General features: G+C 40.2%; 1 protein-coding gene across 1 annotated transcript in view; it reads left to right on the top strand.

Moving 5' to 3' along the window:
* The first annotated feature begins 5529 nt into the window (after nucleotides 1-5529).
* LOC121853770 (hemolymph clottable protein-like) overlaps nucleotides 5530-24638 on the top strand; it is a 58415-nt gene continuing 39306 nt past the window's right edge. The window contains exons 1-14 of the mRNA XM_042348125.1: nucleotides 5530-5684; nucleotides 9854-10011; nucleotides 10326-10466; nucleotides 11455-11547; nucleotides 11873-11964; nucleotides 12115-12216; nucleotides 12758-12947; nucleotides 14588-14758; nucleotides 14935-15048; nucleotides 16206-16289; nucleotides 18487-18665; nucleotides 19193-19364; nucleotides 23230-23436; nucleotides 23585-23770. Of these exons, the coding sequence (XP_042204059.1) occupies nucleotides 5654-5684; nucleotides 9854-10011; nucleotides 10326-10466; nucleotides 11455-11547; nucleotides 11873-11964; nucleotides 12115-12216; nucleotides 12758-12947; nucleotides 14588-14758; nucleotides 14935-15048; nucleotides 16206-16289; nucleotides 18487-18665; nucleotides 19193-19364; nucleotides 23230-23436; nucleotides 23585-23770 (1920 nt within the window). The 5' untranslated portion in view covers nucleotides 5530-5653. The remainder of the gene's footprint in view (nucleotides 5685-9853; nucleotides 10012-10325; nucleotides 10467-11454; nucleotides 11548-11872; nucleotides 11965-12114; nucleotides 12217-12757; nucleotides 12948-14587; nucleotides 14759-14934; nucleotides 15049-16205; nucleotides 16290-18486; nucleotides 18666-19192; nucleotides 19365-23229; nucleotides 23437-23584; nucleotides 23771-24638) is intronic.

Raw genomic sequence — 24638 nt, 5'->3', positions numbered from 1 at the left:
AAGTGTTGTTAACCGTATGTCTAAGGGAAAGGGTCGCGGAAAAGGGACGTGATTGCTGCCCGTATCATCATTGAGTATGAGTTTGCTTGGGAGATTGGTATCCCCGCATCCCCTGAGCAACGCTCTTGTGCATTATGCAGAAGACCCGACACCGGCACCCTTGTCCACTACCTCCTAAGATGTCCCTACACACACAACGCCTGCTGAACCACCACTCCACGACCCCCTGACGGAGACACGATGATCCTCCCCATACTGGCCAGATATTATGTAAATAATATTGATGATGTGTTGAAGGAATATCCTTCCTTCCTTAGGCTTTAGTAAGCCCCTATATAATATTTATATATACTTGTGACACTTGCCAGATGCTTCTGGTGTTATTGTACAGAGGTACCTGGTGACAGCACTAGGATCCCGCTTCCTCGATCAAGGAATAAAATATTTAAATTGAAATTGAATTGAAGTGTTGTTAATAGTCGTTAGGATTGCCAGTTCGCGTCTTTGAGTCCGCACAGTTGTAAATGTGTAGCTTTCATAGGTAGACGGGCAATATTCCATTACCTTATATAGTTGCGACTCTGCATTGCCAGTTAAGATGGCACCTGAAAGTCCTACATAAAATGCCCAGTTCCCTCTATACTAATGGGTTAGCGATAGAAAGGGCATCCAGTCGTAAGGATTTCCTCAAAACTGTCTGCCAGCAACTGGGAAGACGCCATCACTATAGGTAGTCCTGGCCAACCCTAGTAAGCGTGAAAACTGCCAGTAAACTACGATAACATGACGGTGATTAGCAGTAGTAGCATAATTATCGTTAGTTATATTAGCATCATAATTGTAAGTATTTTGTTGTTGTTTTATAATTATCTTCATTAGTATTATTAAGATCACGACATCTATGTTTATTGTAATTTTGGAAATAGATCGAAATAAAGTGAAGTAACTCAGCCAAGAAGTTACAAACATGACCTGAGGCTTTTGTTGGTTAGTGTGGAAAAGACATCCAATGAGCATCTAGGATATAATAGTTAAAGGTAGTGGGGCACAGCATGGTACACAGTAAGTAAAAAGAATCGCCTAATAATGATTATTCTTAAATTTTTGGTGTGAGAAATAAAATTAAAACATATATGCCCTCCAGTAGTGTTGGTAGATGAATTCGGGATAATTACAGAAGAAATTATCACAATCACAGTTTCTTTGTACTTTGTCTGTCTGTCTAACTCTTATTTTAATTAAACATATAAAACACGCATGTTCAAATCCATACATATAGTAAGAATACCAAACAGGAATACTATCGTGTTTACTGTGACAGATACCCTCATATAATACAGGATAAACTGCCTATTCATTTTTATTGTTTACTCATCTTCAAGGATGCAAAGGTTAAAACAAAATGAGACCCCACCCCACCCTTTCCAACTCCACCATACCCCAGCCCAGCCCACCCCACCCCACCCATCCCCAACCACACACAACCACACCCCCATCCCACCCCACCCCATCCCATCCCACTCCAACCCCCAGGCCCTTATAACATGTCAGGGTCAAGGGAATGTGGACAGCATGGTGATGGGAAACTCACAAAGAAAGACTAATATTATACAACAAGAAACTATACAAAGAAGAAGAGATAGGGAATGGTGAAATAGAGTGACAAAAAATATTCTTTATGAAGGAAAATATCTATAACCGAAGAAAAGAGAAGAGGGGAATTACAGAGACACTAACAAACGAATAAACGAGGGTAAACCAATCACACACGGACCAAGGAACAAACAAGCAGCGAACTTATCACACACTCTGGTGGCAACCGTATTTAAACAACATATTACTGGATCACGTTACACTCGTGAGGCTACCAGAGGTTCGTACCCCTTTTCTTGTTACTTCATCAATACCGAAGTTATTTTATATTTACCAATAAACTTTAACATATTTTAGTGATGTTATATTCGTAATCGTTGTATGAAGTGTCTTAGCTTATGTAAACAGTGCAACAGGAGGCTGGAGAAAACCAGTTTGAAAAATATGGAAGGCTGTGAATAATTACGGAGTATCATCATAAATTTATCAAGTCACGTTTCAAAATCATAGAACATATGAATGGAAGAAACTGCAGCGGACCTATTGGCCCATACTAGGCAGTCCCATTTACATCCAACCCCTATTGCTCATATATCCATCCAACCTATAATTGAAGCAATCCGGCTTTGCCATTAGGAGCAAGTATGTACAGATTTTTGCCAGTTCCCACTCTGGAGCATCCAACAGAGAACTGTCCATGAGAGAAGCAAGGAAACACCAGGTTTAGGCCAACCATCTTTCGGGACTGTCCCTGGCTTTTGTAGATGGTCATGGCAAAGCTCACTTTAACTGGGAACTGAAGTCGCTTGAACTCAAATGGCAAGTCAGTGGTGATGAGAGGTATCCTTGCTATAAAAACGTCCTCTCCTTTAGCTTGTCTCTCATTTTGAGTATGATGTCTCGTTTCTCAAACTCTTAACCGACAATTAGGATGGCTACTTCATCAACTACAGGAGCATTGAATCTTCTTTCATGTTCTTCCTTAAGGGTCGTATCTGCTTTGATCCTGACTTTGTACTCCTCAGAAGGCATGTTTTCCAGGGCATTTTTAAATGATTGTACATACGTGTTGTGCTCATGCAGCATTTCTTGGATAGAGAGGACAATGTCATGTTTGACACCTTGAATATTGCCATACCTGATAGTAGTCTGTTTTTCATGATCTCCCATGAAGTAGATTTGGAGGAACCTTGCCTGCTTATCTTCCAGTGGTAAGAGGGATCCTGCTTTGTGATAGATTTGACCCTGGACTTTGAATGTGGGTATGTATCCGTGCTCACGAACTACTCTGGTAGCTCCAAAGGATGTCATCTGGAAGCATGAATTGTACGTCAGTATATTTTCCAAGAAGTGTTTTGACTCTGGTGTTGTTCCCTGCATGAGCGTCTTCAACGGTTGTGGTGGTTTTTCCAAATTTAGCAGTAGTACTTTCCCATGAGAGTAGCACAGTCCAGCAGATTTTCCTTTATACTTCTTTGCACTTTTCATATTCTATCTCATTGTCATAGTTTAATGCTGATCTTGCAAGTGGATGCCACTGTGAATTCTGTTGTTATATGTAGTGATGATGGATGGTGTTATATGTACTTATGATGATGGATGGTGTTATATGTAGTGATGATGGATGATGTTATATGTATTGATGATGGATGATGTTATATGTAGTGGTGATGGGTGGTGTTATATGTAGTGATGATGGATGATGTTATATGTAGTGATGATGGATGTTGTTATATGTAGTGATGATGGATGGTGTTATATGTAGTGATGATGGGTGGTGTTATATGTAGTGATGATTAGACAATAAAACAATAACAATTTAATGCTAAAAAATATACTTTGCTGTACCGTTGTAGTGAAAAACATGGTGGAACTTACATACACCATTAATGAACTATTGATGGACGAAGAAGTTTTGGGGGACTGAACAGTGAGACAATGTACGGAGCCTCCCTGAGGGCTTCCTACAGTGGCCTGCGAATGAAATCCGCCGTCTGTTTGTGGGTGGGTTTGTTTTGTTTGCGTGTTCGCACGAAATCTCAAACTACTTTACCGATCTGTAGTGATGATGGATGGTGTTATATGTAGTGATGATGGATGGTGTTATATGTAGTGATGATGGATGGTGTTATATGTAGTGATGATGGATGATGTTATATGTAGTGATGATGGATGATGCTATATGTAGTGATGATGGATGATGTTATATGTAGTGATGATGGATATGTAGTGATGATGGATGGTGTATATGTAGTGATGATGGATGATGTTATATATGTAATGATGGATGTTATGTGATGATGGATGTGGCTATATGTAGTGATGATGGATGGTGTTATATGTAGTGATGATGGATGGTGTTTATGTAGTGATGATGGATGATGTTATATGTAGTGATGATGGATGATGTTATATGTAATTGATGATTAGACAATAAAATAACAACAGTTTAATGCTAAAAAATATGTCTGTTGGTGTGTGTGTGTATGTGTGTGTGTGTGTGTGTGTGTGTGTGTGCACGAGAATCTGGGAAACTACTTTACCGATCTGTGATGGATTGTGTTATATGTAGTGATGATGGATGATGTTATATGTAGTGATGATGGATGATGTTATATGTAGTGATGATGGATGATGTTATATATAGGATGATGGATGTTGTTATATGTAGTGATGTGGATGGTGTTATATGTAGTGATGATGGATGTTGTTATATGTAGTGATGATTAGACAATCTATCTATATAATGAACTATTGATGGACAGAAAGAAGTTTTGGGGACTGAACAGTGAGACAATGTGGAGCCTCCGGAGGTGGCGTCCTACTGTAAGAGCCCGGAGAATATATATATATATATATATATATATATATATATATATATATATATATATATATATATATATATATATATATATATATATATATATATATATATATATATATATATATATATATATATATATATATATATATATATATATATATATATATATATATATATATATATATATATATATGAAACTATGTAACATATACATTAACTTCATCTTTACTTCACTCACTCCGGCTGGTAACAGAAGTGATGTCACGCGCATCACCCAAGCCAAGAGTTACAGTCACCGCTCTGTTCTCTTTACAAAAAGAAAGAACGAACATCCAACTCACACCTAAAAGATTTTATTCTCTTTTTATAAACTAAATGCTATGGTTTACCCCTTCACTCGTTTCACCCTCATCCATCCTTTTTCACTCTAACCCTTAACATCTTCACCTTTTTCACCCTGGTAAGTCTGTTGTAGTCTTCCTCCCTACGTTTCTCGATCCACCTCCCTCCCCATTCTCACCCATCCCCTCCCACTTTCCTCCACCTCAGACGTTTCCCATCCTACTATTTTAAATCCTGAATTTTACTCTCTCATACTTATTAACGCTATTAATGTTATCTTGACTTTTCAGTGTCAAAAAGATCCTCTCAAATTTGATCATTTTCATAATAAGTCTGTATATTTCGCAAAGTATGTTGTGTATTTCATAATATATATTATATATATTACATATTTATGCCCCCCAAATCCAGTATATTACGTTTCTTCCCGTAAATTTGGATGAGAAATACAATTTCTTAATTTTTATGTATTTTTAAGTCAGATGACTAACGGGGCGGTGCTAAGTAAAGAAAGTTACCAACTACGATTTTCACAACGCCAATATGGTGCTACCTCTCTTATGTACTTTGTATCACACGACGGACTTTTATATTAAATAGTAATATGACAATGATAAATGATCTGTAGTTATGACATATACGAAAGAGGAAAATGGCCGGAAAATAAAACTACATAAAATTAGGACCAAAAGAAAAAGACGATGATTAGCGAGAAATTTTGTTTATTCTGTGATGTAACTCCAGTGACAGCGACACGTGTATGAGTTTATAAGACCGAGCAACGTTGTATTCGCTCTTGGCTGCTCCTTCAGTATACTCGTCCTCCCAGCACACTCACCTCCACTCGTTATACTCCACGGCGCCACACCAGCCACCCTCTCTCCCTTCGTCACCATGAGGGGGGTTCTGCTCCTGGGACTCCTAGGTAAGTGTGTGTGTGTGTGTGTCACTAGGGACAAGTGCTGTAAATGAATAGGCGATGGGTGTGTACCTAGCAGAAGGGTCTTAATAAGTGCAGGTGAGTTTTGGCATAGATGAGGTCTTAATGGTCATCTCTCTGTTACTCTATCGAATTTTGGCTTCCTCATACATTGTATCTCCCCTTGAAAATAAGTCGGTGGTGAGGGATGTGTTATAACTGTTGGTGAGGAAGTATGATGGGGGCTGGTAGTTGTGTGTGGCTTGGCGATCCGGGGTCGCCTCGTTGGCCGAGCGTTAGGGTGAGACGGGCCAGCTATGGGGCCCATAGGTAGTACTGAAGTGTCTGACGGCCGGGTCCCACGAAGGTGACGGATCCTACGTGACCTCGGACATCTCTCCAGACATAGTGGATACACCATCCACGCTACAGACACGGCCTAGGCTGCGTTAAGGACCTGTATGGGTGAAGGGGCAAGCACTTACTAACTGTGACAACGACAGCACGTTTCAGGGGACGTTAAAGACGTAAACATTACCTCACTCAAAGCATATTAACTACGCTACTGTAACACTTGCACAATCAACTAATAATTGGGTCAAATCACTTAAAGAAGGGCGAATTACAACACGGAGTGGAATGACCTACCTGTATGGGTGAAGAGGCGAGCACTTATTAAAGGTTGGGGGTGGAGGTGGTATGTTGATTTGTGCTGAATTAGGATTGCTTAGGGGGGTTGTGTGTGTGTGTGTCAATATAGTAAGGGGTGAGGGGGAAGGGGAGGATAATTGTTAGTAAGGTCAGGTATGGTGAGTTATTGGGAGGATTTGGGGTATGTTTTCTTTTGGGGGGGGAGAGGGAGGGGCTTTGGAGGTAGTTAGGTTGATTTATAGTTTAGTAGGATTTCTTAGGGGTGATATGATTTGTGTGGTTAATGAATAGTTGTATTGAATTAAATGTACAATTTTTTTTTTAAAGGGGGGTGGAAGGGGGCTGTTAGAAAGGTCGGGAATATTAAGTTTTTGTTTTGGAAGGATTGTAGGAGTTGATTAGTGGTTGGATAAGTTGAGTTAATATTTTTTCTTATTTTATTATTTTTTGGGGGGGGAGGGATTGTAAGTATGGTTGGGTGGGTTAAGTTTTTGTTTTGGGAGGATTGTAGGTTTTGTTAGTGGTTGGCAGAGTTGGGTTATTATTGCTCTCTTTCTTTTTCCTTTTTGGCTTATAAAGGTCTTCTGCAATTTGCGTGGAGGGCTTTTGCAGGTATTGTGCATTTCCTGGTCCCATTCTTTGAGGGAGAGGGTTTTTGTACAGGTATGTTGCCACAGAATGGTTGCCAGTTATCAATGAACGCCCAATCAATGCTTGCACAATGTTTTTCCAGTCGGCAATTTATAGCAATTCCTGGACAGCCATTCACCACCAACTCCTCTTCCAGGCAGGACACCACATACTATCGGGATCCCTCCCCTATCTCTAACCTTCCCCAGCGCCTCCCTATAACTCTTGAAAAGTTCCTCACTCCTAACCTTTCCTATGTCGTTACCTCCCACACTAAGACACACTACTGGCTTGGTACCCTCCACTGACAAAACCCTATCTATCCTCTCAGCTACATGCCCTATCCCAGCCCCAGGAAAACACACCCTAGTCCTACGTTTCTTATCTCTTGCACAAAAAGTCCTTTCTAAGAACCTCACCCGGCTGTCCCCAACTGATAACGACGGAGAAATGGGCAATAATCTGAATGAATATTTTTCAACAGTTTTCACCTCCGAAAATTTAAACATGATACCCGAGGCACCGACTCTATACAGAAATAGTGAAGAAATAAATTAAGCGAGATAGTAGTGACTAGTAACGATGTTAGTAAGCAAATAGATAACTAAAGCCTAATAAGTCACCAGGTCCCGATGAGATATTTGCCAGAGTATTAAAGGAATGTAAGGAAAAGCTTAGTATGCTCTTGGTAAAGCTGTTTAACATGTCCTTAAAAACGGGTGTAGTACCAGAATCCTGGAATGTAATACCAATTTTCAAGAAGGGGGATAGATCACTATCCTCTAACTACCAACCAATCAGTCAAACGTCAATTGTAGGCAAATTACTGGAAGCAATCATTTCAACGAAATCACATGGTGCAGCACAAGTTGATCAGTGATTCCCAACATGGCTTCACAAGCGGGCGTTCATGTCTAACTAATCTATTAACATTCTTTTCATCTGTTTTCGAATTAGTGGACGAGGGGCACAATTATGATGTGGTATATCTCGACTTTAGCAAAGCCTTCGACAGAGTCCCTCACGAAAGACTAATAAGAAAAGTGGAGGCTCATGGCATTAAAGGAGATATTCGAAAATGGATTAGGGCGTGGTTACAGGACAGGAAACAGCGAGTGAGCATTAACGGCACTAAATCCCATTGGAGCAACGTCACTAGTGGAGTTCCCCAAGGCTCAGTACTCGGACCATTGTTATTTATTATACACATAAACGACATAGATATCGGCGTAGACAGCAACATAAGTAAATATGGTGGACACTAAAATAGGGCGTGTAATTAAATCTGACGAGGACTCCGCAAAACTACAGGAAGATCTAGAAAAAAATTTCGAATGGTCTGAAAAATGGCAGATGAAATTCAATGTGGACAAATGTAAAGTACTCAGTATAGGAGGCGTAAACAGGGAAACCAGATACCAAATGAACAGCGATGTTATTGAGAAATCCGACTGCGAGAAAGATTTAGGAGTAATGATAAGTAGGAATTTTAAGCCATGTAAATAATGTGTATTTGCTCGAAACAAGGCTAATGAAGCACTTGGGTTCATACAAAGGAGTGTGTTACAAGACTAGCGAGGTCATCCTAAAACTATATCTTGTGCTTGTGAGACCTCACTTGGATTACGCTATTACACAGTTCAATTCTGGTCACCGTATTACAGAATAGATATAGAATCCCTAGAAAGAATTCAGAGGAGAATGACAAGACTAGTCCCGGGCATTAGGAACCTTCAGTACAGAGACAGGTTAAAACATATTAATTTGCACTCCCTCGAGAGACGTAGAGCGAGGGGCGATATGATAGAGGTGTGTAAATGGAAGTCAGGGCTGAACAAAAGGGACATTACAAAGGTACTCAAACTATCCAACCAGGAGCGAACTCGTAACAATGGTTTTAAATTAGACAAATTTAGATTTAGGCGCGAAATGGGTAAATATTGGTTCGGAAATAGAGTAGTGGATGAGTGGAACAAGTTACCAAATATCATCATTAACTCGAATACGCTGGATAGCTTCAAACATAGGTTGGATGGATACATGAGCAATAGGGGTTGGGTGTAAATGGGACTGCCCAGTAAGGGCCAATAGGCCCGCGGCAGTTTCCTTCATTCTTATTTTCTTAATGCTGGTGGTGAGGGATGTGCCAGAGATCGAGAACAAGGTCATGCAATTTGAAAATTATGAGACTTATTTTAGATATTATAATCAAGGTATGAAACATTAACATACAAATATCAATTTTTACTTACCTAATAGTTTTTTAATTAGTCATTATTAAACTAGCCATAAGCCACAGAGTGATAGTCCATTTCATGGTTAAGGTTTTCTCGTGAGACTGAGTAACGAAATCGCGGTAAGAAAACACCGAGAACATTCATCTCACAATGTGGTCAAAGTAAATGAAAGGCAACCTTAAATAGTTCATATAATTTTGATTTTTGTCTAAAAATGTGTTTTGTTAGTTTTTAACTAGAGGTTTATTTTTTTTAGGTTGGAATTGCCAGATTTGTACCATGGGCCAGAAGATAATATCATTTAAAAATTCATCTTGTATTATCCCCGTACAGTAAAGGTGGACGTCTAGTTATTCAGGTTTCGTGGGATTTTTTCTTCATATAGGAGAGGAAAATTTCGTACTTTTGCAAAAACGAATCACAGTGCATCTCCCAACCTCAGCTGGCGTTCAGCAGATAAGTTACTAAACTATCATTTACCAATATCTTAAAATCAAGTAGTGTTTAATGTTGAGGGAAGGGATGAATCTGGCTCCGTGAATTTTCTTTTAAGCTTTGTATGATGTGACGTTTGGGTGAGCAGTCCTTAACTTGAAGTTCCTGTTCTTTAATGCAAACACAATTATCGTGCGCTTTCATAAGATGTATTGCCCACAGGTTCGTGCTGGAGCCTGGAGCCAGGTCTGGAGTACCAGTACCGGTACAGTGGCAGGGTAGCATCTGGGATCCCTGACCTCAAAGACCAGTATTCAGGAGCAGGAATTCAGATTGATGTCACTGTACAGGTGTCCAGTGAGCATGAGACCTTCTTCCAGGTAAGTTGATGATGAAGGAGAGAGAGGTGTGGTCATTGGCTCAACCGTGGTGGAGGTTTACTATGCTATATGGATGTACGAATGCAGTATTCAATCCCCCGAAAAATATATAATATTGCAAAAATAAACAAGCACTTGGTATTTACTGCATAAGATGCTCAGACTTATACCCTACTACCATGTACATAATCTGATATATATTTCTAAACTGCCATTTTAGCAAAATCTAAGTTGAAAAATAAAACTGTTAAACGAGAACTTATATTTGACCTTTTGACACTTCAGCCACTTATATTTTAACTTTAACCTGACAGTTCAGCAACATCCAAGTGGGAGAATTTCACGATGAACTAGAGTGCGACACTCGGTCACCGCTACCCATCCAGTACCACCCGCTGGAGCAAGGCAATGACCTACTCGAAAAGCCCTTCGAATTCTGCATCGATGGGGGAGAGGTAAGTGGAGAGAGAGAGAGAGAGAGAGAGAGAGAGAGAGAGTGTGTGTGTGTGTGTGTGTGCTAGGTAGAATATTGACATAGCAGCCATTAGTAAATCTCAGCTCCTAGACGATGCTCGACTCACAAACCAGGGGTTTGGCTATACCTTCTTCTGCTGCGGAGAGAAACCAGCATTTATGGAGTTGGCTTTGCCATCCACCAGTGCATACTACATAGGCTAACTGAAATGCCTGTTGGGATCAACGAGCGCCTCATGACGCTCAGAGTCCCGCTGAATCACTCACGTCAAGTCCTTTTCATCAGTGCATACACCCCCAACACTGGATGCAGAGTGCTGACCTAAATCGCCAGAGAAGATAAGGTTGTGCTCCTTGGTGACTTCAGTGCCAGAGTTGACAGAGATGCTCACATCTGACAGGGAATCATAGGGGAAATTGGCCTACTCCTCCTCAGCAAGTGTGCTGCCCACAACCTCACTATCACCAATACCTTTTTAAGGCAGGTCGACAAGTTCAAGGGTTCGTGGCAACACCCACGATCCAAACATTGGCCACTCATTGACTCCATCATTGTCAGAGAAAGAGATCGCCGAGATGTCCTCATCACCCGAGCCATGCGTGGCTCAGACCACTACGACACTGATTATCTGCTCTCCAGAGTCAAACTCTCACTTCTCATCGCCCCAAAACGGCGAAGGCAACAAGCCTCTAGAAGTGGTTTTAATACTAAGCATCTGAAGGATCCAGCAGTAGCACATGTTTTCAGAGAACATTTCGAGCATACACTAGGATGATAAACAACCCGACAACAAATAACCCAAATCCCAGTGCCGAATGGGGTAGTCTCGACACCGTCATGACCAAACCCTGCAGAGAGACATTCGGCCAGATCAAAAGAATACACAAGCAGTGTGTGTGTGTGTGTGTCTGTAGTGTTAGGTAATATTTTAAAATGGTTTCAGTTGAACTTTGGTAACCTCTATTCAGGGCAAGGAGTACCTGAAGGCGCCTCAGGAACCAGTCTGGATCACCAACATCAGAAAGTCTGTCGTCAACATCTTCAGAATACCGCCAATACTGGTATGTATCAGTTAAGTGTATTAATTGGATTTATTATATTGTTGTCTGGCTTTATTGTCTACTAGTATTTAAATTAAAGGAATTTTTAGAATAGAATCAGTTACGTGGACAGAGAAATTTACAAACATATTATCACATAAAACACATGTGATATTATTAAGTCATATTGTACCATTGATATAAAGACACATGATACCAAGGTAAATATAATACCACGGCACATGATGTCAACATATACGTGATATAAACACACATATGATATCTATACACATCTGATATAGGAAAACATGATAACGTATCACTATAAGTATTATTGATCCTCCAGGGTAACTACGGCGACCCTAGAAGAGAACCAACATTCAAAAAGACGACCTTTACGCTCAACGAGACTGTGATGGCTGGCTACTGTAACAATCAGTGAGTAACAGAATGAGCTAGTGTGATATTAAGAAAGAAACAAAAATGTTTAATAAGAAAGAGAGAAAAATGGGAATAAGAGAGAGAGAGAGAGAGAGAGAGAACGAGAGAAGCAGAGTTTACTAACACCCGCCTTCTATACCCTTGCAGGTACTCCCTCTTCCAGCTACCGAAGGAGCAGACAGTCCTGGAGAACCAGCGGCGGGAGGCAGTGGTTGAAATAGACACACAGAGACAAGAATCCTCCTCAAGGTGAGTGCTGATCTCAGGTGTGGTTCCCAGGTGGGTTTGTTGGGCAAATGATCTACGTGACTGTGGAATATATAAGATGGAAGAACCAAGAATAGTAGAATCTATGATAACTCTAATGGAATTATCTGATGTGAATAATTTATTATAATGTCAGTTTTGCTAGACGAGGAGTACAGATGTGATTTAAAGTGTGTGGAAGTGTGTCAGGACTTGAAGACGAAGTGTGTAGAATAGTTGTACTTTAATTTACGTTAATTGGTAAAGACTACATGGAAGATTCGTCAAGTGATATAACAAATACGGGTTTTATGTTGAAAGTTCCTTTGAAAATAGTCATATTTAATATTTTTCACAATTATCTCGATTTCACAATATACATATACACACACACACACACACACACACACACACACACACACAAGTGAATGCTATTTGCACTATTCATTTGAATCACAGACAGAACAAATAGCAATTACAAGATATTCCAACCTAATAATGAGTGAATATCAACATAACTATTTTTTTTTGTCTCTGATGTCAGTTCTAAATCGAAGTTCTCTAAGAAGACCACAGGAAGAGGCGGAAAGAAAAGTTCAACAAAGAAGTCACCTACAAGCAGCAAGTCGAAGACGTCGTCGCAGACCTCAAGCGCCTTTACCATTGAAGACACTCTCTGGTCCCTCACGCGTGTACTCGAGTTCGAATCCTGTGAAAACCTAGTGAAATGGAAGGTAAGCTTACGTGACTATGAGTTACCATAAGATTGTATATGAATTAAAGACAAAGATTATAATACAAAAAATAAGAACCATAATGACAAAGGAAGATATAAGAGTAAATGTAATGAAAATAGTTATATCATTTAGGGTAACACTACTATTCCTGCTACCCATACCATTCAAACACACTTATTGACTTGTGGACTTCTGATATAAGTATTACGAAAATGATAAATTTTAATAGCTAAACTATTATATAAATAAAACTATCAGCAAAGGGGCAAAAGAATCAACAAGCAAGAGAATTTATTATACCACATTGAGCATCACAATTCGTTCGACACAGACAATTAGCAGATCACAACAACTGTCTTGGCATATCACACATATACTGTACACTCTTGGCAAGGCAGTCAGACATAATGAGTAAGGGGGAGGGAAGTTTATGATCCTAGTAGTACTGGTGTAGCAGGCCAGAATAAACCCCCGCCAAATTAGACCTGGGGATTAAAATGGGCCAGCCCAATTTAACCAAGGGTTTATTTTGGCCGAGGCCAGATACCACCCAGGGGGTTACTTAGGCCTAGGCTGGAATAACCTCCCCCATGCCAAAATACATCCCTGAGTCAGCTGAACCGTACCACACAACAGCTGATTACAACTGCAGTTACCGTTACTTCATATACTGTACTGTAGACCAGTGAGTGATTCTTTTTGCTGTTCGCACCCTTTCCGAATTTGCACATTATTTTGGCAAAATGTAATAATTCTATGCAGTTTTTGTGCCTTAGATTCTGTATGACACACACAAAAAAAAATCACGATTGATAAAGCTGCTAAACTACAGTAGTACAACTGCAGATACATATGGAGACCTAAGAAGGATGATAAAATTTGGTCACAATTACTTCGAAAAAGATCACTTCACGATCAATGCTTCAATTCGAAATCACTGGATGATATCATCGCAGCTCTCTTATTCAAAAACTGCCATTTATCACCAACCCTTATAGTTGTAATATTCGATTGTTGAACATAAAAGTATAAATCGATAAACGCCACAAGGTATTGTATCGAACACTGCTGCAGAAGTTTGATGGGCTGTGAGAAATTGAAAGTCTGTTAATGGCATCATCGTAATAGACGCACATAAGACTATACTAAATGTAAAACTAAACTAAGCCCCAACATGTGTTTTGAATCCATGTCAACATCAGTTCACTAAATCGACATCTCATTAGCCGACTTCATAACTCAACATGTAATTCAAATTCCTTGAAGTACAGTATAGGAGTTTATTTTGGCCCAGGGGAGTGCAAAATAGCCTAGGCCAGATTAACCCCTGGAGTGGTACCTAGCCTAGACCAGTTCACACCCAGGGTTAAAATGATCAGAGGGTATAATCTGACATTTAACACCGGCACCCAGCGCCCTAGTAAATAATTCCTTCAAAAAGGAGAAAGAAAGTTGATATTGGGTGTAGATGCTTTAGTACTAATCCTCCTTTGAGACTAATTAATACAGAGAGTGGCTTTAAAGTGCAAGGCATTCATTAATAATAAGTCGAACTAAGCAATTGTGTTTATTCTTAAAACCCGACAATTATTTTAAACTGATTATATTATTTATAATCACTGATATTTTTTATCTAGATGCACGGCAATAAGAAGACAGACGAAAACATCATTCGAACGTCCATCGGGAACTATCTGCTTCGTGGATCCGAAGGTTCCGCCAGGATAGAGCGAGCTGTGGTCGAGGGCACCATCTCTGTGTTCACCAGCGAACAACTGGAAGAACATATTGTTACCTTCACCAACCAGGTATTGTGTTCTGCCTCTTTCTCTTATATATATATATATATATATATATATATATATATATATATATATATATATATATATATATATATATATATATATATATATATATATATGTGTGTGTGTGTGTGTGTGTGTAACACAAGACAAATTAGACTAACAGGTGTTGTGTGCTTCAGACGCTGGAGCTGCGAGCAGTGAGGACCTTGAGAGCAGAGTTGGGCCTTGACTACGAGCCTCACCAGTACAGGTCTTGGCACTACCAGGTGGACCACCTGTTGACTGACCCGGAGGTACAGTATACTCAGTCTTTAGTCTGCTTAAAATAGAAAATTAAAAAACTTTGCACATGCAAATATAAACATGTGATTTCTTATTGTATTCTACAAAAAAACAATAATATAAATTCCGTTTCAAGAATAAATGCAAAATTATCCTGTCCGAAAAAATATATATAACTTTAAAATTATGTGACTGATGTCTCTTGTTTAGATTGATAATTAATTCCTCATACCATACTGATCAATAGTAAAGTTTGGTGTATGTCAGAGTACACACTTAAAGACGTTACTTGCTGAAACATTATATCAGTTATGACGGCCATATTTTTTGCAGGAAGGAGTGGTTTGCTTTATATGAAATTAATTGCTGCAATTAGTCATTGATATTTACCAAAGAATTTAAGTTCTAATAATTTTATTTATTCTAGTGGATATAAATATGCAAACATTGTTTATCAAAGCATGTAATAAAACTGAAATTTATATGGCTATTCGTGCTTGAAGGATGTGTGTAAATGACCATACTATATCTGATTACCTGTGTGTCTTTGTGCGTACTACAGGAAGACAAAAGTCGTGTCGTGAAATTTGGTGAAAACATATGCCGAAAAGCTAAAACTTTTGGTGCGCTCTGCCTTGTGGTAAGGATCTCATAATGTTTTAAGAGTTATATTTTATCTTCGGACATAACCGCGACACGACTTTTGTCTTTCATTGTACACATATACATGCTTTTGTTTGTGTTTACGCATGTATGTGCTAATATGTATTCTTGCATATTAATGTATATGTTTGTGTATGAATATGTTTATAGATTATGTGCTTTTGTTTATTTAGACGTGTACTATCTGAGGAAGCCGGGGTTGCCTATGTTTGGTATTTGAGTGGTAGCTATCATCTACACAACAGTAACTACACTATCAACTCAAAAATTTAACTTTCAGGTCACTTCTGGGGATATGACCATTTCCTTGCCAAATTTCAGCTATCTTCAAACCTACAGCCAGAGATCGTGAACATACAGTACAAACAATCAAACACACAAACACAGGTAGACTATGCTATATATGTAATGTGTGCCTGTGCCTGTGTGTGTGTGTGTGTGTGTGTGTGTGTGTGTGTGTGTGTGTTCTTCGTGTATTAACTAATGGTATTGGTTGTGGTGGCAGGAGAGGAGAGGCGAGACTCGTCCCAACCTGGAGCATGCCGCCACAGGCGTCCCAATCACCAGTCAACTGATTACCGAGATCAAGGTGAGTTGTTTACCACCTCCGCCCTTAGTCCCTCTCACACAGTCCTCACATGACACTACACTTCTTTCTCTTGGTGTCTAAGACATGTTTCTTGACAGCAACCCAGAATTTTTAAGCTAATATTAATGATGAATCCTTTAATCTATTTCATTACATCGCTCTTTCTGATTATATTCAGGGATAATAGTGAAATAGTGATAGCTTTTATGTGTTTCTTCATTATACCCTAAGCTAACTTGATCTTACCTGTCTATAAAAAGTAAAGATGCAGTAAGTTTAGTTTCTTTAGTCTCTCTTTATAGCTCAAGTTCCTCAAGGAGGGAAGAAGCTCGCCCTTCACTAGACGTCTTGAACCGCGACTTCTTTGATAAAAAAATGATGCCCAAACTTGGTTCGTGTATTCCAGATGAGGTCAGGTGCGAATTACAGCGGGAGCAAATGAGGCATTTGTCCCAGGCCTCAGATCTTGACCGGCCCCAAAATATCGAGTGGATAATATATATTTTTTTCACCTCCTCTTTTTACAAATGAAAATAACAGTCTGGATACAGTGTGAGGGTGTGTGAGGCTGCTGTGACGGTGTATGTCTGTGAATGTGTGTGATGCTGCTGTGACGGTGCATGCCTGTGATGGTGTGTGATGCTGCTGTGACGGTGAATGCCTGTGATGGTGTGTGATGCTGCTGTGACGGTGAATGCCTGTGATGGTATGTGATGCTGCTGTGACGGTGAATGCCTGTGATGGTGTGTGATGCTGCTATGACGGTGTATGCCTGTATTGGTGTGTGATGCTGCTGTGACAGTGTATGTCTGTGAGGGTGTGTGATGCTGCTGTGACAGTGTATGTCTGTGAGGGTGTGTGATGCTGCTGTGACAGTGTATGTCTGTGAGGGTGTGTGATGCTGCTGTGACAGTGTATGTCTGTGAGGGTGAATTTTAAATAGGCCAGAGAGACGAGAAATTCTTTACTCAACTTCGGACAACCTGTACTCCGGAGTGGCATTCATGTTGAATCCGGCCCGAAAATATTCATTGTCCCCAGCCCTGGCAAGGCTTAATCCGGCCCTGGATGAGGTCTTACGCGTGTCGCATAATTATATAGTCTTAGATATTTCCAGACTTGCGAATGACCTCCTCACGTACCCCTCAATTCGGTATGTCTTATTTATCTTTTCTCCCAAATGATCAGTAAATCTTAAGAAACTGGTATATTATATTCATAATTACTTAACGTGGTCTGGCAGCTTGTTCTCATATATAAGTACACTTTTGAGGGTGGATTTATAGCAACCATTATCCTGAATAACATCTCATTTCATTTATGTCTTCTTGTAACTTTATGCAGTGTTCATTACTTAATCTTCAATAATCATCTGTATATCAGCTTCATTTTTTATTACATCAGGACGTCATATATATATATATAACACAAATAGCAGTGGTTTGATTACCGAGCCCCGTGACACTCATCTGATGACTTCACTTCATTCTGGTGCCAGCCTTTCACTATAACTTTATTTTCTGTTACTGATAAATGAGCTTATCCATTCAACATATATGTCACCATTATAGCTGTAGCTTTTTAGCTACTCAAGCACCCTTGTGTGAAATGCTATATAGAATGCACTGCCTGAATGTCATCTAGCCTTTCTTTCCACTCGTTTAATACTCTTGAAACTGCATATCTCCCCGATAAACCCAAACTGCTTGTTAATGAATCCTTTGAAACAATTCATGTGATTCATTACTTTTTCTCTCACGAGTGCCTCCATTAATTTACATATTATACTCGTGAGACTAACAAACCTATATAGTTTCTCGGGTTTGCTTTACACTATCCTAAGGCTATTTGATTCGTTGTGAGGAAATATATGTAAAATAATTTTCAAAGGTGTTACAAGCTATTACATTCCTTCTTTAATTATTGTAGGAGATGTAAACAGAGAAACCAGATATCAGAAGAACAACGTTATTATAGAGAAATCCGACTGTGTGTTTGTTCGAAACAAGGCTAACAAAGTACTTAGGTTCATTGGGTTGTGTATATATATATATATATATATATATATATATATATATATATATATATATATATATATATATATATATATATATATATGTGTGTGTGTGCGTGTGTGTGTGTGGACTTATCGTTATTGGTTGTGCACCATTGAGAACCGTTGTACTTTCCTTCTCAGACCAATATCTCGAGAGGTCTGGTAACCCTGGCAACTCGGTTGACGACGAGCCCTTACAGCAGGAACCACTTGGTGAAGGAGGTCAGCGCCCTGGTAGCGTATGTGACAACGCTCAGTAGAACAGAGATACACGACGTCTTTAACCATATCCCTGAAGATGAATTCCAATTAAAGAAAATGTAAGGAGCCGACTGACCTTTCACTCCCACCCTCTACCTATCTATATAATTATGACTCAATATCTCTCAATCTTTGGTCTTTGTCTTTTCATATCTGTCTGTTTTTATTTTTGCCTCTCTCGTTATCATAGTGACAACACCATTATATGTCTTCTTCACATATTTATCTCCTTGTTGAAAAATATTGTTAACCACTACTGACCTATTGCAATGCCTTTTCACACCGGCTTTTAACCAAATTAGTCTCAGTCCTTGATATTTTAACTGTCAAGTCTCTCACTATAACATGGATTAGATATTTTATGGTTCCACTATCTTTGTGCTATCTATTGTAACTAATCCGACCAAGCAAACGTACAGACGAAAAAGAACAATCATCTATATACCCTTACTTTCTTTTTGTACAAGATAAATGTTCCGTAATGATGTACACTGATTTTTTTTTTATCATGGCCAGGGAGGGCCGAAACTTTTTTGGCAGTGTACCTTCGTAACAAATCAAACGACACAACCTTTTTTATTTGCAGAGTGATCTTCTACGAGCTGTTAATCAATGCAGGGACACTGCCCTCCCTGAGCTACCTGCTAGACAAGATGAACGACCCGACCTTCAGAGAAGATTATAATATCATTGTACTCAACTTCTTTGAGACTATTCACAAGAGTATGAAAAATCCCTTGCTTATTCCAGATGTCATGGTTAGTTCTTTGTTTTATATTACTGTATTGTATAGCATGCTATGAAATTATATGGTATTGTATTGCATGGTATTATATGATAGGATATGGTATTGTATTGTATGGTATAGAATTGGCTTTGCCATCCGCCAACGCATCCTACACAGGCTAACTGAATTGCCTGTTGGGATCAATGACCGCCTCATGACGCTCAGAGTCCCACTGAATCACTCACGGCATGCATTTTTCATCGATGCATACGCCCCAACACTGGATGCAGACAGTAACATCAAGGAGGCCTTTTATGCCGACCTTGACAGAGTGCTAACCTCTATCCCCAGAGAAGATAAGGTTGTGCTCCTTGGTGACTTCAATGCCAGAGTTGGTAGAGATGCTGACGTTTGGTAGGGAATCATAGGGAGAAATGGACCAGGCAAGTGTAATCCCAACGGCCTACTCCCCCTCAGCAAGTGTGCTGTACACAACCTCACTATCACAATACCTTGTTTAGGCAGGCCGACACTGGCATCTCATTGACTACATAATTATCAGAGAAAGAGATCACCGAGATGGCCTTATCACCCGAGCAATGTGTGGCTCAGACCTCTGTGACACTGATCATCGGTTTGTCAGAGCCAAGCTCTCACTTCACGTCGCCCCAAAACGGCGAAGGCAACAAGCCCTCAAAAGAGATTTTAACACTAAGCGTCTGGAGGATCCAGGGGTAGCACATGCTTTCAGAGAGCAGCTCGAACATGGGCTGATAAGCTACCCAACAACAAATAACCCAAATCCCAGTCCCAAATGGAGTATTCTCGACACTGCCATGACAAAAACCTGCAGAGTGACCCTCGGCTAGGTCGAAAAAATACAACAGGTCTGGTTTTATGAAAATGACTCGGAAATCAATGTACTTGTCGATGATAAATGTGCTGCTTTAACTGACTGGAAGAACAACCCTCAGTCTAGGATCAAAGCTGATACCTTCTGCAAGAAGAAAGTGGCGGCCCAGCGCGAACTCCGCAAACTAAAGAACGACTGCTTTAAAAATAAAGCATGTGAAATGCAAAAACTTCCAGATCAATACATGATGCGCAAATTTTTCAATCCCACTAAATTATTTTGTGGACCAATCGCTCATGGCACAGCCCCCCTCTGCTCATCCTACGGTAACTCCTTAATTAAAAATGAAGAAGGCCTCCATAAGCGGTGGAGAGAGCACTACCATTCGCTGCTCAACCAAAACACCGGTGTGGATGTCCTGACTACCCAGCAGGTCCCTCAGCATCCAGAGCTGACCCATCTCAGCTATCCTCCATCCCTGGATGAGGTAGCTACTGCCATCAAACAGATGAAAAATAACAAAGCTTCAGGGCCTGATGGAATCCCAGCCGATGTGTATAAAATAGGAGGACCTCTGCTTACTAGCCGTCCCCACTCTCCCCTGGAGAATATATGGGAAAAGGAAGAAATCCCCAGAGTTCTTAAAGACGCCTCCATTACCAATATTTATAAGAACAAGGGAGACCGGTCAGACTGTGGCAACTACCGCGGGATCTCGCTGCTGTTCGTAGCTGGCAAGATTATCGCCCGAGTCCTCCTGAACAGACTTCTTCCTGAGGAGGAAAATTTCCTCCTAGAATGTCAATATGGCTTTAGACCATCACGTGGCACCACTGACATGATCTTTCCTGCCAGTCAGATACGGGAAAAATGTAGAGAATAGCGTTGTGACCTGTACATGGCCTTCATCGACCTAACCAAGGCCTTCGAATCGGTCAACAAGGAAGCCCTCTGGCGAACCCTCAGCCGGTTTGGCTGCCCACCAAAATTCATCGCCATTGTGAGGCAACTCCACGATGGCATGAACGGCAGTGTCCTGCACAATGGCACCCAGTCTGAGTTCTTCCCCATCCAAACGGGGGTAAAACAAGGATATGTACTGGCTCCAACCCTCTTTTTTATTTTCTTGGCTGTTTTCCTTACTCGTGCTCGTGCCAATTTAGCCGTCGGGGTGGACATGGAGTACCGGATGAAGGTTCTTTTCAAAATAAGACGACTCCGGGCAGGAACAAAGGTGTCGGCAGTTTCCATTACTGAATTTCAGTGTGCAGACAACTTAACCTTTGTCGCTTACTCTGAACGCAACCTACAGGAGATCCTGAACACCTATGCAGATGCTTATACACACTTAGATTCTCTTTCAGCCTGCCCCTGATTCAGACACACCTCCACCATCCATCCAGCTTAATGGTACTACCCTCTCTAATGTTACCCACTTTCAGTATCTCGGCTCCCACCTATCCACCGCCTCACACATCGACGAAGAGCTTCAGCATTGGATCAGATGTGCATCTCAAGCCTTTAGCAGACTCCTTACCCGTGTCTTCAGCTGTAGGGAGCTGAAATTATCTTCAAAGTTGCACGTACTGTATATCGAGCAGTGATCCTCCCACCCTACTATATGGCTGCGAAACATAGAATATATACAGGAGGCACCTCAAGCCACTTTAAAAGTTTCATCAACGTAGTCTACGTTCTATCCTCCGAGTTCGCTGGGAAGACAAGAGAACGACTGCCACTATTCCCGCTGACACCAACTGTAGGAGCATCGAGGCTACCATTATCCATGAACAACTACGCTGGACTGGCCATGTTACCCGCATGGACGACAGTTGACTGCTAAAGTAGCTACTTGATAGTCATCTAACGAATGGTAAACGTAATGCTGGCTGGCAACTGAGAAGGTATAAGGATAGTCTTAAGACAAACCTGAAAAAGTGCCAAATCGACCCCCTCACCTGGGAGACGATCACTCCACACCTTAACGCTTTGGAAGAGCACCACACAAGGTGTTAATACTTTCGAATTAGCCCGACTGCAAACCGAGGCAGACAAGCACCAGCGCCGGAAAGACGCTGTCGCTGCCCCTCCCGCACTAGATGGAGCCATCCACATGTGCAACATCTATGATCGAATCTGCCGGTCCCGTATCGGCCTCTTTAGTCACCTTAAAACTCACCAACCTAGGTGACATCCTTAATAACTCATATCATTGTATCATAGCTGGATGATCGTCCTACTCGATTCCGAGTGACAGCAAAGTAGTAGTAGGTATAGTATTAAATTGTATGGTTAGTAACGTGGTTATTATTTGTGAGAGGAAATATAAAGGAACATTGATTAAGAAAGGATATTTTACGCTTATTTCATATTCTGATGAAAAATAGAGATTTATATTTTCTGAAAGTTAACAGAAAAGTTAAATTTGGTATTCACAATAATAAATAAAAACATTTCAAACACTGTTAGAGACACATTTATATATTTTTCATACTTAAAAGAAAAGGAACATATCAAGACAACATTTGAAGATGCTAACTGGGGCGCCTGGTTTGCTTTTAAGAGGATGCTCATAGCTTATGTCAGTGATTATACTACCATCTATACTACATCTTCTACTTTACACTACAACTTCTACTTTACACTACATCCACTTCACTATTATCAACACAACATCAACTACACAATTATCTACACCGCATGCACTACACATTTATCTGCTGTACACTACATCCTCTACAGTCTACACTATCATCTACATTGCATCAACTAGACAACTACACAATCAACTTAATTTTACACACTTACTTTTCACTTTTAGGAGGGGGCCGTCTCCCACCAGGCCGGTGGGGGAATTGTTATCGTACCTCTGACTAACGGACATCTCCCCTCTTTCCCCTTTTTTGTAGCCAATGGCAATCGTACAACTAGAAGCAAACGCCCCCAAGTATATAGGATTCATGGTATTTTATTATTATATATCGGTAAAACAAGGATTAGGTAAAGGGAGAGAGTTTATAATGCTATTTTCTTGTAATTTCAGAATTTAGTAAAGAGCCTGTCTTGGGAAACTTCTGATAAATACGTTAAGCCGTTTGCGCTGTTGAACTTTGCTACATTGGCTCATGATCTGTGTCTTAGCCCTAGCAAGTGGGAGCAGTTTAGCGAAAACACCTGTGACCCACAGCACACCTGCTCCCACGACCTCATTATTAATGGCTTCTTCCCGACTCTTGTGCAAGGTGTACAGGTAAGAGAGAAAGAGAGAGATAGTGGTAGAGAATAAGAGACACACTGCAAAAGAGAGAAAGGCGGAGAAAGACAAATAATTTAATAAGAGATAATGAATGAGAGAAAGCCACAGAGAAAAGAGAGACAATAATCTTGGTACTCCCCAGGATGAAGACTCGCCCACTTGGATGAGGCTGGTGTACCTTAAAGCCCTCGACAACCTTGGTACTCCTCAAGCCGTGGACGTCATCAAGCACATCGTTCTTGGTGACAGAGACACACACATCTCACTGAGAATAAACGCCATCCTGAGTCTGACCCCCAATCATCTGCCTGAAGCTGTTCGTAGTACGGTAAGATTATATATTTTTCATGTACTAATAGGATATATATATATATATATATATATATATATATATATATATATATATATATATATATATATATATATATATATATATATATATATATATATATATATATATATATATATATATATATATATGCAAGTAAATCACTGATCGGAATTCTTATCGGGGTTCATTAATGGATGGTAATGCAAAGGAAGGGCCCCCTCAGAATACCGAATCGGCACGAATTAAATTAATATAGTACTTTTAGTATTTACCGTGACCGGGATTGGAGTTCCTGAGACTGGGCTTAAAGAGACGCTCAGGTAATGATATGACACTTATATTAATCATCAGTACCATCCTTACAGCACTAGAAAACTATTAATTGCACAGGACAATAGTTCATTTGGATTGATCCCTCACCACTAGACACAAATATTATCAGTGTAGGAAAATATGACACTGGTCCTAATGTGAGCTCACAACGACCCAATTATTACCCAAGACTCGTGCACGTCCCTGTATGCATCGTGCATCACAACAAAATGGGTGATATAACCTCACCAGCTCAGGAGTTGCTGAGGTCAAGGGTCGCGCCTCCCTCTGCTTAAGCCCACTCTCCTTCCGTTAAAAACACAACTTCTGATGGATCCTTACCTCAGCAGCCCCTCAGTGAACATATTCATAAAAATAGTATAGTGGTCTGAAATCCCACAAAAGAATCAGCAAATGTCATAACGGCCCGATATCATCAGAGCCCAATGAGGATGCACATACATGAGACCCAAAATTAGGTGAAAACCAAGGAACCCCTAATGACTTGTTAGGGGGGGGGGCGGGTTACGAACTGATTGTTTAAACTGTACTC

This window comes from Homarus americanus, unplaced genomic scaffold, assembly GCF_018991925.1.
Source record: "Homarus americanus isolate GMGI-L3 unplaced genomic scaffold, GMGI_Hamer_2.0 scaffold18703, whole genome shotgun sequence".
NCBI classification, from domain to species: Eukaryota; Metazoa; Arthropoda; class Malacostraca; order Decapoda; family Nephropidae; genus Homarus; species Homarus americanus.
Note: the sequence above shows the minus strand (reverse complement) of the source record. Positions and strands in the feature narration are given on the sequence as shown.